The 19,674-nt window shown below is 41.0% G+C and overlaps 1 protein-coding gene across 1 annotated transcript in view; it reads left to right on the forward strand.

Moving 5' to 3' along the window:
• Nucleotides 1–19,674, forward strand: part of HOMER2 (homer scaffold protein 2) — a 201,069-nt gene that overhangs the window by 165,137 nt on the left and 16,258 nt on the right. Inside the window, exons 4-5 of the mRNA XM_042781554.1 lie at nt 10,221–10,313; nt 18,267–18,406. Coding sequence (XP_042637488.1) covers nt 10,221–10,313; nt 18,267–18,406 — 233 coding nt within the window. The remainder of the gene's footprint in view (nt 1–10,220; nt 10,314–18,266; nt 18,407–19,674) is intronic.

Below are 19,674 nucleotides of genomic sequence, written 5' to 3' on the forward strand. Positions count from 1 at the left end.
ACAGTTATACTCTGACACACATGGGGTCTCAATGAGTCAGAATCAGTTGTTCAGCATGTGGTTCATAATACCTACCTGAGGAGTCATTCAGCCATGGGAGGGTCGATAAAGGGACTCCATACATTCTAACCACTCTTCTTATCTCTCTGAGCTGGAGAATTCGTCTCCTCATTTTTCTTTTTTTGAGATGTCCCAGGATGTTGTAGATAATAATAGCACTATCACTTTGCCATCACTGTTAGTGTAAGAAGGTAACTGGATGTGTAGAATGATCATGTGGAAATCAGGTCTAGAGCCAAGTTCAGGTTTACCGTGTACTAGCCTTGTAACCAGGAGCTCTGGTGGCATAGTGCCTAAGGCATTGACTGCTAACTAGAAGGCTGGTGGTTCAAACCCACCAGCCACTTCTCAGAAGGAAGACTGGGCAATCTACTTCCTAGAGAAACTGCTTCAGAAACCCAAAGAGGGGTCGCTATGAGTCCGATCTGACTAGACGGCTGTGAGTTGAGTGAGTTGAGCCTTGTTTCTCATCTGGAAGCTGTAAATGGGAATTCTTATCTTACAGAGTAGTACAGGAACAAATGGAGAGGATCTGTGTTAAGAAGCCAGTAAACCCCTGCGTTGTCAGTGAAGGCAAACTTTGATATACAGGTGGATAGATGGGTGGACAGGCTGAACTATTAGGTGTGTCTATGCGTGGGGAGAGTGTGCCCATGACCATGTATGGGGTGGAAGACAGTGTTTCTATAAGTGTATTTGTATGTTTTGTAAGAATTCCTAGGTGTATAGTAGAGCTGACAAGGGACAAGGTTGTAGTTATTTCTTGGCCACAACCAGCTACCCGGAGGGAGCAAGTAGTTGGACTGTGAACTAGGGACTGTAGTCATAGGGGACATCAAGCTCAATTGGCATAACATACTACGTAAAACATTGTTCCACATCCTACTCTGGCAAGTAGCAACTGGGATCTTAAAAGCTTATAAGCGGCCATCTAGATGCAACAATGGGTCTCTCCTCATCCAGAGCAAAAGACAAAACCAAAGACACATGGAAACAATTAGTCCAAGTGACTGGTACACTATGCGATCCTCAGCCTATACAGCTATCAGATGAAAAGAACTAAATGGTGCCCGGCTACCACTGTCAACCACTCAGCGGGGCAGGGGTGGGGTGGGGAATCTATGTAGGAGATCCTGGATAGAGTGGGAGAATAATTTGGAACAAAACTCAAAATCATTAAAAAAAAAAAAAAAAAAAGCGGGGGGCCAGGTTTGCTGGTCTGATAGAGCCTGGTAGAACCCCTGAGACTATGGCCCCTAGCTTCCCTTCAGGTTCTGGAATTGAATCCACTCCTGTGACTTCCAGCCAAACAAAAAGACAGGCATATGAGCTGAACATTTACCTGAGGTAGATACACTCTTTGGAGAAATCAATCATGGTTTAATAGAAGGGCTGTTGCTTCTAGTGCTGGAGCAAGAGAGAGACAGCTCGGCAGCAGGAGTGCATGGGAGGGAAGGACACAAGGAAGAGGTAACTATGGGAAGGAAGTGGGAAGAGAGCTGATGCATTGTGGGAAATTGCAGTCAGTGTCATAAGACAAAAGTGTATGTGAGCTGCTGTATGGAAAGTGAATTTGCTCTGTAAACTTTCACCCAAATCACAATAAAAATTAAAGGAAAAAAAAAAGCCAGTAAACCCCATAAATGTGGTTATGTTGAGGGTCTGGGGGAAGAGGGTGGTCAGTATACTCACCCAAGGCAAAAACTGTAAGACACACAAGAGGGGCCACCATGATGGGTGTCCTGGGACAAACAGGGAAGAGCCCATTGAAACTAAAAGTTTGTGTCCTGTGCTGGGAGTCTCACAATGTTGAGATAAGGTCTTCTGCAGCATTTGGTGGTGTGTGGGGTACAGAAGGAGAGACTCAAGAAAATGGAGACCCCAAGCTCTGTCCAGAGGCATCTGTTCTCTCAGAGCCCCGCCAGTGCTTCATTTGCTGGTTGGCTTGCTCACTCTCTCCTACTGCACAACTCTTAGCCTCCAGGCATGGAGGAACAGTATGTGATACTCCCACACTGTACATGTCCCCAGCACCCAGCTATGGGCATGACCCAGCTCAGATGTAGCTCAGGCACAGTACAGATATTTGCTGACTGAAGGAGTAAGTGGTGTTTGGTCCATGTTTGTTGACTGAACTTGTGTGACACTATGTGATGACGTTTTCAATCTAGTTAACAGGAAATGCAGAAAAAGTTTCTAAGGCAGAGATAACAAACTGAGAAAAAGACCCAGACAGGCACAGGAAGTACCTGTTAAAAACTGGGAGTGCTTTTGTTTTGGGAGTTTGGGAAAGGACAGATGCCGGCTTCCATTTTACTGAACACAGCCTGGTCAAGACCCGCCTGGTAGGGGTGTCTGTTGAAAATCACGTGGGCTGCAGTGTTGTTCAGGTCATATTTGACTTTTAATTGGATACTGGGCACAAAAGCATTTTAAAAAATCTTTTTAAAATTTTCTCTTTTAATGTCTTAATATGATTGAAAGGCCTTTATGGTGCCTGCACAAACTCTCTTCTGGGATGATGTTTATGTCTTGAATGATGCGCTAGCTCCCAGTTTGATCCCATTAGATGAGGTTGTTGTTGTTAGCTGCCATCAAGTTGGCCCCCAGCTTATGGTAAGCACATATGCAACAGTCCTGAACTGCTCCCATGATTGGTTGTGGATGAGACCATTGTGATCCGTAGGGTTTACATTGGCTCATTTTCAGAAGTAGATAACCAGGCCTTTCTTCCTAGTCCATCTTAGTCTGGAAGCTGAGCTTGTTGTTGTTGTTGTTGTTATTTGCCATCGAGTTGGCCCCAACTCATAGCGACCCCTCCGTGGGTTTCCGAGTCAGTATCACTACGAAAGTAGGATTGTCCAACCTTCCTTCCGAGGAGTGGCTGGTGGATTTGAACCGCCAGCCTTCTGGTTAGCAGTCAAGTGCCTTAGGCACTATGCTACCAGAGCTCCCGGAAGCTGAGCTTAGGAAACAGAAAGATGGGGCAGAATACTCCCTTAGTACCCCTCTGAGCTGCTGTTGTCTGGCAGAAGATCTTTGCCATTCTTAGGTCAGACCTGAGCCTTTGATAGGATTTATTTTTTCAAGTAGGTGGGGGTATGTGAGGCTGGAACCCAGAATTCATTCATTCAGTGAGCACACTTATTTCTACCTGCTTTCTGCCAGGCTATCTAGTTCATGACATGCTCTTTTTACTTAAGGGGCCCCCCAAAGAAGGAGGGGACTTTTTCCATCTGTGCTGAATGGCACATATCATAAGCAGTAGGTAATGTGATTCTCCTTATTCAGTTCTAAGATGATTAAATATTAAGTTCAGTGGTTGTGGCTTTACTTACAGGGCTTGCACAAGCAACATGGACCAGAACAGAAAGGCTGACTTTTTTGTGCTTAGACCAGGGTGCTTGATTCACCAGCATCTGTTTCTAGTCAGGTTTCCCAAAGCAGACCAGTGTTGTCAGAATTGTGCAGATACTCAAGAGGACAGCCTATACTCAGAAATAAATAATATATCAGAAAGACCCATAGGACTGTTGATACCCCTGCAGCTTGCTAGTTTTTTGTTTTCTCAGCAATCACATTTATCTTTCTCTTACTTTCTCACATCAGCATTCTGTGCCACAGAGTGTTCTCTGTTCGGGGAATGTATTTGCTAATTAAAATCAGTTGTCTTGTCCATAACTAGAACACAGGGATTGAGACCATTGCTCTAGGATATTTAAACATATTTTATTAGGAAAAGGTTTAAACAGAACAACAACAAAAAAAAAAAAAGTCGAGAGAATAGTACACCTTCTCCTCACCGACTATCTATTAGCCAACAATTTGCATTTACAATCATAATAAAAAATGTATCCAACTATTTTATATATTAACCAGGATTTCCTCCCCACATCCAGCTCCTGGCCCACGGAGCCACGCCTCTCAGGCTCACAGATGAAGCACTTAGCTCTCTGGATGGCTTCTTGCCAGTTCCAACCCCACCATCGGAGCCACTATTGCATGCGGCTTTTTGTGTGAAAGTGGCAGTTGAAATGGATTTTGAGGGAGCCCTTCTGAGAAGGGCCTACAAGTAGTGGAGGGGCCCAGGGGGAATCAGGAGAAGGCGGTGTTGCTGCTGCTGCTACTGCTGCTGCTCCTCTCCTTTACTCAGGTGCTCTTGAAGGACTGAGTCCTGCAGCAGGAAGGGTACTGGGCATAATTCAAGGCCTGGAGACTGCAGCAGAAGCTGATTGCCCCCTCCTCCATGGCCCAGGCTGCTGAGCTCCTCTTCCAAGCAGTGGAGTCTCCAGGCTCTTGGCCTGTAATGCCAAGTCCTCCAAGACCAACAGTGTTTTGTACATTTCCATGGGGTCCTCCCTGGCCTGATGAGGAATAGCAGGTAGCCAGGGCCGCAGAGGGGGCTGTTGCACAGGGCATGGGCATGAGCAGCAACCCCACCAATGATCTTGACCCCCCACCCTGCTGGTTGCCCAAGCCCTACTGCCACTAACTGTGCCTCTAGTAAGCCTCCAGGCCTCAGGTCCACTCAGACACCATCCCTGATGGCAGGACCTTGGAATTCACAATATAGCAGTCCCAGGGGCATAGAAGTTCCAAGCATCCAGGCTCTGGGGCTGCTTCTACATCTTCCTCCTCCTCATATAATGCCCATTTTGCATAGTGTCCTGGTCTTTGGAACGTAATAGTGTCAGGAATGGATGTTTAATGAAAAATCTGGATATGCATATCCAGATTTAACAGTTTCAAAAAATAGCAATATATTGACAGAGAACTTCCAGAAATGCAAGCTGGATTCAGAAGAGAATGTGGAACAAGGGATATCATTGCTGATGGCAGATGGATCTTCGCTCAAAGCAAAGAATACCAGAAAGATGTTTACTTATGTTTTATTGACTATGAAAAAGCATTCAGTTGTGTGGATCGTAACAAATTATGGATCACATTGAGAAGAATGAGAATTTAAGAACACTTAATTGTGCTCATGAGGGATTTGTATGTAGACTGGGAGGCTGTCATTCGAACAGAACAAGGGGACACTGCATGACTTAAAATCAAGAAGGGAGTGTGTCAGGGTTGTATCCTTTCACCATATTTATTCAATCTGTATGGGGAACAAATAATCCAAGAGGCTGGACTATATGAAAAAGAATGTCGCATCAGTATTGGAGGAAGACTCATTAACAACCTCCATTATGCAGGCAACACAACTTTGCTCCCTGAAAGTGAGGATGACTTGAAACACTTGCTGATGAAGATTCAAGACTACAGTCTGCTGTATGAATTATACCTCAATATAAAGAAAACAAAAATCCTCACAATGGGACCAATGAGCAGCATCATGATAAATGGAGAAAAGATTGAAGTTGTCAAGGACTTCATATTACTTGGTTCTACAATCAACACCAATGGAAGCAACAGTCAAGATATTGGATGTTGTATGTCATTGGCCAAATCTCCTGCAAAGGACGTCTTTCTGGTGCTAAAGAGCAAAGATATTTCCTTGAAGGCTAGGGTGCGCTTGACACAAGCCATAGTATTCTCATTCACCTCATGTACATGTGAGAGCTGGACAGTGAAACAGGAAGACCAAAGAAGAGGCCATGCTTTTGAGTTGTGGTGACAAAGAATGCTGAAAGTACCATAAACTGCTAAAATAACTAACAAATCTGTCCTGGAAGAAGTGCAGCTGGAATGCTCCTTGGAATTGAGAATGGACAGACTTCATCTCACCTACTTTGGTCATGTTGTAAGAAGGGACCGTTCCCTGGAGAAGGATATCATGCTTGGCAAAGTGGAAGGTCAACAAAAAAGGGGAAGGCCCTCAGTGAGATAGATTGATATGGTGGCTGCAGTGATGGGGTCAGGTATAGCAAAGATTATGGGGCTGGCACAGGACCAGGCAGTGTTTTGTTCTGCTGTATATAAGGTTGCTATGAGTTGGAGACAACTTGATGGCACCTAACAACAACAGCAATAACAGTTGCTTCCATTTTGCCACACTTCTTCATCTACTTTATTGTTGATGTTGAGGTATTTAAATTAAATTACAGGCACTCTCGTCTGTCATTTTGTCATACTGTGGTGACTTGGGTGTTAGTGTGAGGCTATAAGCTATGCCACTGGTATTTTAAATACCAGCAGCAGGGTCAACCATGGTAAGCAGGTTTCAGCGGAGCTTCCAGACTAAGACAGACTGGGAAGAAGGTTAGGGCCATCCACTTCTGAAAAAAATTGGCCAGTGAAAACCTTAGGAATACCAGTGAAATATTGTCTGATATATTACCAGAAAACTTTATGAATAGCTGTGAAACAGTTTCAGATGTGCTGGTGGAAGAGGAGCCCCTCAAGTTGGAAGGCACTCAAAATAACGACTAGGAAAGAGCTGCCTCCTCAAAGTAAAGTCAACCTTAATGATGTAGATGCAGTAAAGCTTTCAGGACCTCCATTTGAAGATTGGTCATGACTTAAAATGGGAAAAGACAGCTGCAAACATCTATTAATAATTGAAATGTGGAATGTACAAAGTATGAATTAGGAAAACTGGAAGTTGTCTGAAATGAAATTGAATGCATAAAGATTGATATCCTAGGCGTTAGTGAGCTGAAGATGATAACAATAAATTGAAGAGAAATAGCATTGCATTCATCATCAAAAAGAATATTTAAAAATCTAGCCTGAAGTACAGTGCTGTCAATGATAGGATGATATCCATATGCCTATATGGAAGACCAGTTGATACTACTATTATTCAAATTTACACACCAACCACTAAAGCCAAAGATGAAGAAATTGAAGATGTTTACCAACTTCTTCAGTCTGAAATTGACCAGACATTCAATCAAGAATACTGATGATTTGAATGTGAAAGTTGGAAATGAAGAATAATCGGTAATTGGAAAATCGGGCCTTGGTGATAGAAATGACATCAGAGATCACATGATAGAATTTTGCAAAACCAACAACTTATTCATTGCAAATACCTTTTTCAACATCATAGATGACAGCTATATACATGGACCTCATCAGATGGGATACACAGGAATCACATCAACTATATCTGTGGAAGGAGGCAATGGAGAAGCTCAATATCTTCAGTTAAAACAAGATCAGGAGCTCACTGTGAAATGGATCCTCAATTACTCATATGCAAGTTCAAGTTGAAGCTGAAGAATACTGAAACAAGTTCATAAGAACCAAAATAAAACCTTGAATATATCCCACCTGGATTTAAAGATCATCTGAAGAATAGTTTTGATGCATTGAAAACCAATACCCAAACACTAGACAAGTTGTGGGATGACATCAAGAACATCATACATAAAGGAAGCAAATGGTCATTCAAAAGACAGGAAAGGAAGAATAGACCAAAATGGATGTCAGAAGAGACTCTGAAACTTGCTTTTGATGGAGAGAAGCTAAAGGAAATGACAAAATAAAAGAGCCTTAACAGATTTCAAAGGGCAGTTCTAGAAGACAAAGTAAAGTGTTATAATGAAAATGTTCAAAGACCTGGAGTTAGAAAAGCAGAAGGGAAGAACAAGCTCGGCATTTCTCAAGCTTATAGAACTGAAGGACAAATCCAACCCTCGAGTTGCAATATTGATGGATTTTATGGACAAAATATTAAATGATGCAGGAAGCTTCAAAAGAAGATGGAAGAAATACACAGAGTCACTATACCAAAAAGAATTGGTCAACATTCAACCATTTCAAGAGGAGCATGTAATCAAGAACCAATGGTATGGAAGGAAGAAGTCCAGATAGCACTGAAGGAATTGGTTTAAAAAATAAAAATAATAAAAACTCCAAGAATTTACAGAATACCCATTAAGATGTTCCAACAAACGGATGCAGAGCTGGAGCCACTTACTCATTTTTGCCACAAAATTTGGAAGACAGCTACCTGGCCAACTGACTGGAAAACTCACTGCCATCAAGTTGATTCCAACTCATAGCAACCCCCATTCGGTTTCTGAGCCTGTAAATCTTTACAGAGTCAATTGCCCCATCTTCCTTCCACAGAACTGCTGGTGGGTGTTCACCAACTTTCTGGTTAGCAGACAAACGCCTTATCCACATCACCAGAGCTTCTGACTGGAAGAGATCCGTATTTGGACCCATTTCAAAGAAAAGTGATCCAACAGAACTGAACAATATCAATTAATATCAGACACAAGTAAAATTTTGTTGAAGATAATTCAAAAACATTCGCAGCAGTGTATTGACAGGGAACTTCCAGAAATGCAAGCTGGATCAGAAGAGGACCTGGAATAAGAGACATCATTGCTGATGTCAGATGGATCTTGCCTGGAAGCAAAGAATGCCAGAAAGATGTTTACCTGTGTTTTACTGACTATGCAAAGGCATTTGACTGTGTGGATCATAATAAATTATGGATAACATTGTGAAGAATGGGAATTCTAGAACAATTTTACTCATGAGGAACTTGTATATAGACCAAGATGCTGTTATTCCAACAGAGCAAGGGGATACTGCATGTTTAAAATCAAGAAGGGGGTGTGTCAGTGTTATATCCTTTCACCATACTTATTCAATCTGTATGTTCAGGAAATAATCCAAGAAGCTAGACTATATGAAGAAGAATGCATCATCAGGATTGGAGGAAGACTCATTAACAACCTGCAGTATGCAGATGTCACAACCTTACTTGCTGAAAGTGAAGATGACTTGAAGCACTTACTGATGAAGATCAAAGAAGATCAAAGACTACAGTCTTCTGTATGGATTACACCTCAACATAAAGAAAACAAAAATCCTCACAACTGGACCAATAAGCAACATCATGAAAAATGGAGAAAAGTTGTCAAGTTGTCAGGGATCTCATTTTACTTGGATTCACAATCAAGACCCATGGCAGCAGCAGTCAAAAATCAGATGTCATATTGTGCTGTGCAAATGTACTGCAAAAGACCTCTTTAAAGTGTTAAGAAGCAAATACATTATTTTGAAGACTGAGGTACACCTAACCCAAGCCATGATATTTTCAGTTCCTTCATATGCATGTGAAAACTGGCCAATGAATAAGGAAGACCAAAGAAGAATTGATGCCCTTTGAATTGTGGTGTTGGTAAAGAATACTGAAAATACTGTGGATTGTCGGAAGAATGAACAAAGCTATGCTGGAAGAAGTACAGCTGGAATGCTCTTTGGAAGGGAGAATGGCCAGATTGCATCTCCCATACTTTGGTCATTTTGTCAGAAGGGACCATTCCCTGGAGAAGGATATCATACTTGGTAAAGTGGAGGGTCAGTAAAAATGGAGAAGGCCCTCAGTGAGATGGATTGACACAGTGACTGCAACGATGGGCTCAAGTATAGCAAGGATTGTGAGGATGGTGCAAGACCAGGCAGTGTTTCCTTCTGTTGTACAGAGGGTCGCTATTAGTTGGCGCCAACTCCGTGGCACCTAACAACAACAGACAATCAAGACATTTCACTCCTTCATTTCACTACTTTAGTGTTCATCTTCAAAAAAGTAGAAAACATATTCCAACATAATCACAATACTATTCCACATATAACAAAATCAGTAATAATTCCTTGGTGTCAGCTAAGATCCAATCCATGTTCATATTTCCCCAATTGCCCCAGAAGTCTTTTATAGATGATCTTTTTAAAGCAGGATTCAGTCAGACTGCATGTTGCATTTTACTATATCTTAAACTTTGAATATCTAGAATTCCTTCTCCCAAACTTTAAATTTTGATTTTCATTACTTTGACTTGTGAAAAGAGTGCTTTTCGATAGAAATTATAATGTTTCCATGGATTCCTTCAGTGGTATAGCTAAATTTCTTTTGTTGCTTTTGTATTAGTGACTGTTAACTTGAGGGTTTTGTTTTTGTTTTTTTAATTTCATCATCAAACTAACTGCAGTAGCTTAGAAATTGATTCATGTCTGACCTTGACCAATAGTGTTCCGTTATATTCATTTCTTTTTCATCTCAAATTTCTTCTTTTGGGTTTGTACAGAATTATTTTACTTAAAATGGATGTAACATGACAAAGCTGAGTTCAGTAGTCATATACAGGGTCACTATGAGTTGGAATTGACTCAATGGCAGTGGTTTGGGTTTGTTTTTGTTTTTGTTTTTGATCAGGTTAATAAATACCTTAATAACTGTTCTTCATGTTCAGTTTGCAGAGAAATTTCAGGAAGTGAAAGAAGCTGCAAGACTAGCCAGAGACAGGTCCCAGGAGAAAATCGAAACCTCAAGTAATCTTTCCCAAGTAAGTAATTTGTCCATAAAATAAATCTCAGTGTGACCAGTCTAAGACTCCTTGTTCCCCTATAACTTTTGGCAGGAAGTAGGGAATTCTAGCAGTAGAGCGTTTTAAGGCCTTTCCAACTATAAGCCTACTGACAGTGTGGTGGATGTGACATGTTTTTATGTGACTTTGGATTTTTCAGGATGTGTAGGATTAGAATTAATGCATGTTGCTGGCTCCTGAGAGACAATCTCTGGTCACTATGTTTAATACCAGCAGGAGGGCAGTATGTGCTCTTGCTGGGTTGGAAGGTAAGGTCTATATGAAAGATGCCCCATTCCTGGTACCTTGTACTCATGAGAGAGAAGACTTGATAAGCCCTGTCTTTCTTCCTATTTTAACAAAAGTCAGGTGAGAGATAGTATCCCAGTAGCTCTGTCTTAGCCAAAGGACAGGCTTTGCCAAGAATTGGATGGTCTGTCTACTTAAAAGTGTGATGATTGAAAAGGACCTATTTTAACCTGAAATAAAAATAGCTGCATTCTCTATATCTGGATTGGTGTATGTTGTGTTGTAGGAGGCCTTGACCCGATGACAAGGTTATTTGTAGAGAGACAGGGAAAGAGAGGGCATCAGGAGCAAAGATTTGACCTCAGGAATAACTTGATGAATTAGCAAGACAGCAAGGTGTCTGCCTGGCTGGAACTGAAGGTGGCCTGTAGAAATCATGGAGATATGTTTAGAGATATTGTAAGTGACCTGGAATTAGTTATCACTGAGTAGTTTATTGTTTATTAATTATATATGTCATTATTTACTATTGGATCATTGGGGACACTGGAGGTATTTTATGAATACTGATCTAGCTGTAACAAGAGGTTTGCATGTGGATGGAGAGGAAATCAGGGAGTAGTTGAAGGCAGGAAGGTTGGCACAGAAGCTGTGTGGTGGAGATAGTAGGGCCAGGGCATCCACAGGGTCTATAAGGCAAGGATGGTTGTTGGGGATGCTTGTAGGAAGTGAACCAGGAGGCCTGGGCATCTTGAGCAGTCAAGATTGACAGACACTCTAGACTTGGCCATCAGCCTTGCAGAAACATAGCTGAAGCCTTGAGTACAACAAGAAACAGTGGGGATGTAGGAGAGAAAGCTAGAGCCTTAGGAAATGAATATAATTAAGAGAAGGGAACCAGCAAAAAGCAGAGAAAGAGAAATTCCAGGATTACTGAACCCAAGGAAGAAGCACACTCAAGGTGGCAGCACTGCAGAGAGGAGAGGAGGGAATGCTTAGAGGGGCCCTGGGTTTGCCAGCCACTGTGGTTAACCTTTAGGGCAGGAGTTTCAGTGGCTCAGAACTAAGTCTATCTTGAGTTATATGCCAACACCTTGTCCTGAGCTCATCATATAAAAGGTGCCCCAGTGTGGATTTATTGAAATTAATATGTTAGACTTCCAGTAGATAGGAACTTTCCTAAATAATCTTGAATATAATCGAAAAGAGACTATTAAATTAGAATACTAATTATCCCACTGAGTAATTGCTGAGAACCTGTAAATCAGGTACCTGATATGGTCCAGGTTCTAGAGTTTCTAATGTGCCATCTTTTCCTGAATACCACATACAGTGGTGATGTCTTTAAGCTGAAGTTCTTTATATAAGGTTTTTGTGAATGCTTGTTTCCCCCTAAAAGCATTTTAAACCTTAAAAAAAAAAAAAGAAGTATACCTATAAGATGTTATTTTATATACACACTACCCTTTTTTTTTTTTAATTTTTATTGTGCTTTGAATGCAAATTTACAGAGCAAAATTTGTTTTGCATTCAACAATTCGTGTACATTTGATTTCACACCTGGTTACCATGCCCGACCATAACAAACTCTCCTCCCTTCCCGTCCCTGTAACTGTCCCCCCTGTGCCCTTCTTAACTATGTACGCCTGTCTGTCCAGCTTTCCCTCTGTGTGAATGCTGTCTCTCTGGGTGCCCCATGGCTGATTGCTCTAAGGGGTGTATCTCCCTAGAGTAAGTGGGTGCATCACTTTGGGACAGGCATTCTGCATGTTAGTCTTTTTCTACTGTTGGACTGAGAGCTAATCCATGGGAGTGAATCCAGTTCTAGGCCCGAAGGGTAACTGGGGCCATAGTCTTGGGGGTTCCAACAGACTCTATCCTATCAGTAATTCTGGTCGTTTTTGTGTTTTTGGATTTTGTTCCACATTTTTTCTCCCACTCCATCTAGGATCTCCAGGTTTGATCCCTCTTCGAGCAGTTGGCATTGGTAGCTGAGCACTATCTAGTTCTTCCAGTCTTGGGGTCCACACACTACTAATTATGTATAAATGTTTGTCTCTAGGCTTTTGTTTTTATTTACCTTGTCTGGTTTACCCAGATATAAAGATCATTGTATATTTTCATTTTAGTTAGAAATCACATGACTTCTGTTTTCCTGAATCTCTTAGGGAATGAACTTTAGCTAGATTTTCAAAAAAATTTGAGTATTTAAACAATCTAATATCCAGAAAAATTGGAAGTTGTCAAAAATTAAGTGGAACATATAAAGATTGATATCCTAGGCATTAGTGAGCTGAAGTGGACTGGTTTTGGCCATTTTGAATAAGACAACCATATGATCTACTGTGCTGGAAATGATAATTGTCATTTTGAAGAGGAATGGCATGGAATTCATCATCAAAAAGGATGTTTCAAGATCAGTCCTGAAGTACAGTGCTGTCAGTGATAGGATAATATCCATACATCTACAAGGAAGACCCATTAATCCAACTATTATTCAAATTTATGCACCAACCACCAAAGCAAAAGATGAGGAAATTGAAGCTTTTTATCAACTTCTGCAGTCTGAAATTGACCAAACATGCAGTCAAGATATGTTAATTATCACTGGTGATTAGAATGCAACAGTTGGAAACAAAGAAGAGTCATTGGTAGTTGGAAAATTTGGCCTTGGTGACAGAAATAATGCTGGAGATCACATGATAAAATTTTGCAAGACCGACAACTTACTCATCGCAAATACCTTTTTTCAACAACACAATCAACGTCTATACATGTGCACTTCACCGGATGGAGTACACAGGAATCAGATTGACCATATCTGTGGTGAGAGGCAATGGAAAAGCTCAATATCTTCAGCCAAAACAAGGCCAGGAGCTGATTGTATAATAGACCATCAACTGCTCATATGCACAGTCAACTTGAAGTTGAAGACAATTAAAACAAGCCCACGAGAGCCAAAATATGTATCCCTTCTGAATTTAGAGACCATCTAAAGAATAGATTTGATGCGTTGAACACTTGTGACTGAAAACTAGAAGAATTATGGGATGACATCAAGAGCATCATTCATGAAGAAAGTAAGAGGTCATTAAAAAGATGAGAAAAAAAGAAAAGACCAAAATGGATGACAGAAGAGACTCTGAAGCTTGCCCTTAAGTGGAGAGTAGCCAAAGCAATTGGAAGAACTGACAAGATAAAAGAGTTGAACAGAAGATTTCAAAGAGCAGCTTGAGAAGACAAAGCCAATTACTATAATAAAATGTGCAAAGACTTGGAGTTAAAAAACCAGAAGGAAAGAACATGCTTAGCATTTCTCAAGCTTGAAGAACTGAGGAAAGTATTTAAGCCTCGAGTTGTAATATTGAAAGATTCTATGGGCAAAATATTGAATGATGCAGGAAGCATCAAAACAAGATGGAAGGAATACACAGAGTCACTGTATCAAAAAGAGCTGGTCGATCTTCATCCATTTCAGGAGGTGGCATATGATATCAAGAACCAATGATACTGAAGGAAGAAGTCAAAGCTTCACTGAAAGAATTGGTGAAGAACAAGGCTCCAGGAACTGACAGAATACCCATTGAGATGTTTCAACAAACAGATGCCCCACTGGATGCACTCACTCGGTTATGCCAAGAGATTTGGAAGGCAGCTACCTGGCCAACTGACTGGAAGAGATCCGTATTTGTACCCATTTCAAAGAAAGATGATCCCACAGAATGTGGAAGTTCTTGAACAATATCATTAATACCACACACAAGTAAAATCTTACTGAAGAGAATTCAGAAATGTTTGCAGCAGTGTATATTGACAGAGACCTTCCAGAGGTGCGAGCTGGATTCAGAAGAGGACATGGAACAAGGAATATCATTGCTGACGTCAGATGGATCTTGGCTCAAAGCAAAGAATTCCAGAAAGATGTTTACTTGGGTTTATTGACTATGCAAAAGCATTTGATTGTGTGGATCATAACAAATTGTGGATAACATTGACAGGAATGGGAATTCCAGAACACTTAATTGAACTCATAAGCAACCTATATATAGACCTGGAGGCTGTTGTGCGAATGGAACAGGGGACACTGCATGGTTTAGAGTCAAGAAGGGAGTGCATCAAGGTTGTATCCTTTCACCATACTTTTTCAATCTGTATGCAAAGCAAAGAAACTGAGAAGCTGGACTCTATGAAGAAGAACATGGCATCAAGATTGGAGGAAGAATCATTAACAACCTGCGATACACTGAAGACACAACTTTGCTTGCTGAAAATGAGGATGACTTGAAGCACTTACTGATGAAGACTGAAGAATATAGTCTGCAGTATGGATTACATCTCAATATAAAGAAAACAAAAATCCTCACAACTGGACCTATAAGCAGCATCACAATAAATGGAGAAAAGATTGAAGTTGTCAAAGACTTCACATTGCTTGGTTCTACAGTCAATGCCAATGGACATCAGACGATGTATAGCACTGAGCAAGTCGGCTGCAAAAGACTTCTTTCAAGTGCTGAAGAGCAAAGATGTCACCTTGAGGACTAGGGTGCGCCTGACACAAGCCATTATATTTTCAATTGCCTCATATGAATGTGAGTGCTGAACAATGAATAAGGAAGACCACAGAAGAATTGATGCTTTTGAGTTGTGGTGCTGGCGAAAGATGCTGAAAGTACCATGGACTGCCAAAAGAACTAACAAATTCTATCCTGGAGGAAGTGCAGCTGGAATGCTCCTCGGAAGTGAGAATGGCCTACTTTGGTCTTGTTATTAGAAGGGACCATTCTCTGGAGAAAGATGTCAAGCTTGGTAATGTGGAGGGTTGACGAAAGAGGGGAAGGCTCTCAACGAGATGGACTGACACAGTGGCTGTGGCGATGGGCTCAAGTATAGCAAGGATGATGGAGCTGGCGCGGGATCGGGCGGTGTTATGGTTACCTAGTGCCGCTCTGACAAGAATATACCACAAAGGGGATGGCCTAAACAAACAGGAGTTTGTTTTTACAATTTGGAGGCTTTAAGTCCAAGTTCAAAGTGCCAGGCTCTACGGGCTGGGTGAAAGCCCCTCAACCTTGGGGTCCAGCTCTGCCTCCTGCTCCCAGCCCACGGGAGCTAGAGGTGTTTCTTCACTCAGACAGCTGCTGGCTGCTAAGGCTGAGAAGCCCCAAGGTTGACAAGTCAAAAGGCACAATCCTAATGTTACCAAACCACACAGCAGGCCATTAATTTAAGTCCATTGTAAGTTTCAAGGTCGGCAGAGCATAGCAGGCTGCTGAGCAATGACACGGCTATATGCAGGGTCCAAGCGTGCCATAGGCTACAGACCATACCCCAAAGCTTCTCCTTATATACAGGAAGCAGACCACATACCCAAAGGCAGCTACCCAGCTGCTTGTGGTAGATCCCAGCATGAGTTGATTGCCAGCCTCCTTAGGGGATTAACTACCACCAGCTGCCCAGCCACTCAACCAGGCCCAGCCAAGTTGACACACAAATCGAACTACCACAGGAGATGTTTCGTTCTGCTGTGCACAGGGTCGCTATGTAGGAGATGACTCGATGGCACCTAACAACAACAACAATGATACCCCAAACAGTTTAATGCGATATTTTTTTTCTTATTATAAAAGCAATACATGTATATTGTAAAACTTTTTTTTTTAAATAGTGCATTATAAAGCAAGGAGTGAGAATCACCTACTCTGTCACTACTTGAAAATAGAGGCATACCTCAGAAATACTGCAGGCAAATACCGCAGTAAAGCAAGTGACACAAATTTTTTGGTATCCTAGTGCATGGAAAAGTTATACACTATACTGTAGTCTGTTAAGTGTGCAATAGTGTTATAAAATATTTGAAGTATTGTGAGAATTACCAGAATTGTGACACAGAGACACAAAGTGAGCAGAATGGTGCTGATAGTGTTGTTTGACACAGGGTTGCCACAAACCTTCAGTTTGTAAAAAATACAATATCCTCACAATTTACAATAAAGTAAGGCACAGTAAAGCATGATATGCTTGTATTTTGTTAATATTTTGGTGTGTAGTTTTCCAGTTTTCATATTTTTTTCTAATATATTTTTATACTATTTTCACCTGTTTTTTTTTCAAACTTTAACATGTTACTATCATTTCCTCATGCTTTCAGATATTCCCTTTTAAGAATGTTATAATGCTTCAATAATATTGCAAGGTTTGTTTGATCACAATTTATTCCACTTCCTGTAATTGGAGACATCTATATTCTTTCTAATATTTCATTAATATAAACAATGCTGCAATGAACTTTCTTGCATATCTTTGTGCATGTTGTGATTCCTCAGGCTAAATGCATAGAGGTAGAAGTATGGGGTTAAAGACAAGGCCATTTTAAAAGCTTTTGATGCATAATGCAAACTTAGCCTACAGAAATGGACAGTTCTTATTCCTACCTGCGGTGAATGAGAGTGGTTTTTTCCTCCTATACCATTACCAACAGATTTTTGCTTATTTGACAGGTGAAAATATATCTTACTGGGTTTATTTCATTTGCTGTTTCTTTATTAATGAGATTATTTTTACATATGTGTAGATTCTATGCATTTCTTCTTTTATAAATGTCAATTGTGTTTCCTTTCCGTTTGTTAAAAATTCAGATGTTCATCTAGTTTTACCGTTCTCCAAGAGCTTTATTTTTGAGCACGTGCAAAGCTCAGCAGAATGGTACAAGACCCTCAAAAATCAACTTTAACAGTCAGGATCTCATAGCCAATTGTTTCATCTATATCGCATTCCACCCTACTCTCCGCCTCCCCCCATTCTAAAGCAAATGCTAAGCCTCTTACCATTTCTACCATTAATTAAGCCTTCGGGGTGTAGCTCTAAAAGATAAAGATTCTAAGAGCCTTTTAATATAGGAAAGATATTAACATTTTGTGTTTGATATCTGTAGCATATATTTTCTCCAAGTTTTTGTTTGCCTTTTGATTTTATTTTTGGTATATTTTGCAATGCAGAAATTTTAAATTAATCAAATTAGTACATAGTTCCCCTTCATGGTTCCTGCCTTTGCCTTTATGCTCATTGGAGTCTAATATGGATCTTATCCAAGATGAGATGAGATTTTACCTCCACTTGGTGCTGCTTATTACAGAGAACATTGCAGAAGAGTCGCAACACTGTTGAAGAAGAATGGAGAGAGCAGACATCCACATTTGATTTTTGGTTTTTTAATGAGTATGTTGCTCTAATTCTGTGTAGCCCCAGGATTTTTAAGTTCTTATCTCAGCTTTTAACACTTTTTCTCAAACTTTATTCACTGTTTCTTGTTACTCATTTTTTATGACAGTCCCTCCTCCTCTTTTAATCTATAGCTTTATTCTATGCTATTTTGGGAGACCTGTCACCTGAGTTTGTTAGGTTTGTCTGTAAAGTTTCAGTAAGAAGGCTCTGAGGACCCTCCTGAGGGGTCCTCTTGTCAGGAAAGTGCACAGACTTTGTGAACTTCACAGGGACTCTTTGGGACTTTTCTTTTTGTTCTTGATGGTCTCTGTTAGTCTTTTTTACTTGTTAGTCTCCACTGTGTTCTGGACAGATGAGTTGGTCCGTCCATACTTGTAAACACATGGTTTCTCATTATGCCTGATTTGCTGCTGATGTGAGGATGAGCAATAATGTGTGAAGATAATTCACTTTGACCAGGAATCTGGGTGTGAAACCGCATCTTCTACTCAGGCATCCAGTGTCAATGGGACAGATGATGAAAAGGCCTCCCACACGGGTCCTGCTGACACCCACCTGAAATCTGAGAATGACAAGCTGAAGATCGCTTTGACGCAAAGGTAATGGTTATTTAAAATCCATACCCTATGTTCTCCAAGTCCGGTGTTTCCCTGGGAGCCTTTCCTGCTAGGCAGGGTTTCAGGAAGTTGGGAGAGGAGACTTGGTCCTGCCTGAACATGCAGTCTTGTGTCATGGTCAAAGAGAGGCAAACAGGCCTTCATGGCTGCTCTCTGTTAGACCAGCCGGCAGCACCAATTCATGTATGTGTTTGAGAGAGAATGTGTATAAGTGTGTGACTGTATGAGTGAGTGTATGTGAGTGAATTTTTAAGTGAGTGTGACTCTCAGAATGAGTGTGTGTCTTGTGTGTACATGTAAGGGTAAGGGTATATATGTTAGTGTACATGAGAGTATGTGTGAGTGTGTGTATGTATGTGTGTGTGAGTGAGTGTATGTGCGTGTGGCATTACCATACTGTATTTGTATCTCAGGAATGTGGTTTATTTCTTACTGGCTGAGTTGGACTGGCCTCCTGACCATACTCAGAGCTACTATCTTCACATTCATTCTGCTCACCTGGTGTGGAGTTCAGCTAGTTTCCACCAGCCTCTCTGTGGCCCAGAAGCTGCTCTCCAAAGAGTTGCCCCATTTAAGAGCTATACATCTTAGAGGCCATCATGTCTAACTTCCCCCATTTTACAAATAAGAAACTGAGTCCCAGATGGTAATCTGACTCCTGGCCCAAGGTCACATGTTTTAGTAGAACTTCCCACTATCCTACACTGCCTGCCTTTAACTCAAGGGTGCAGTTACCACTCTCCATGAACCTTCCCAGAGGCAGCTGGTCACACATTCCAGAACTGGAGCCACCAAAGCGTTGCACCCACCTCTCCGACTCAGCTGGCCTGGCTATGCTTGGAGCGCAATTCCTGTGGTCTGACCTAGGATTTCCAGAAAGTGTATGTGGTGTTTAGATCTGGCTACCTGCTTTTGTCAGATACTTCAAAGAACATAACCTTGACCAGGCTTTTTTCTTACTCATCAGGAGGTTGTAAGGACTATTTTTGGTTGTTCAAATCACAGTGGGCTGCCTGGATGAAAATGTTTCACCCCTAAAAATAAATGTTTTTAAACTCCAGTTTCATGAACAAGTGAATTACAGTAATGGACATGAAGCCATTTCAATAAATCAGCTTAAATTCTCTGTCATCAACTCTAAAATTAATCAGATACTGATATTTTACTGTTTTTTCAGTCTGTGGGATTGGCACTGAAAGTATATTTTCCAGTTACATGAAGTCCTTAGGTCATGGGGTAAAAAGTAATGC

This window comes from Orycteropus afer, unplaced genomic scaffold, assembly GCF_000298275.1.
Source record: "Orycteropus afer afer isolate SDZICR_OR568_19922 unplaced genomic scaffold, OryAfe1.0 scaffold00132, whole genome shotgun sequence".
Lineage (NCBI taxonomy): Eukaryota > Metazoa > Chordata > Mammalia > Tubulidentata > Orycteropodidae > Orycteropus > Orycteropus afer.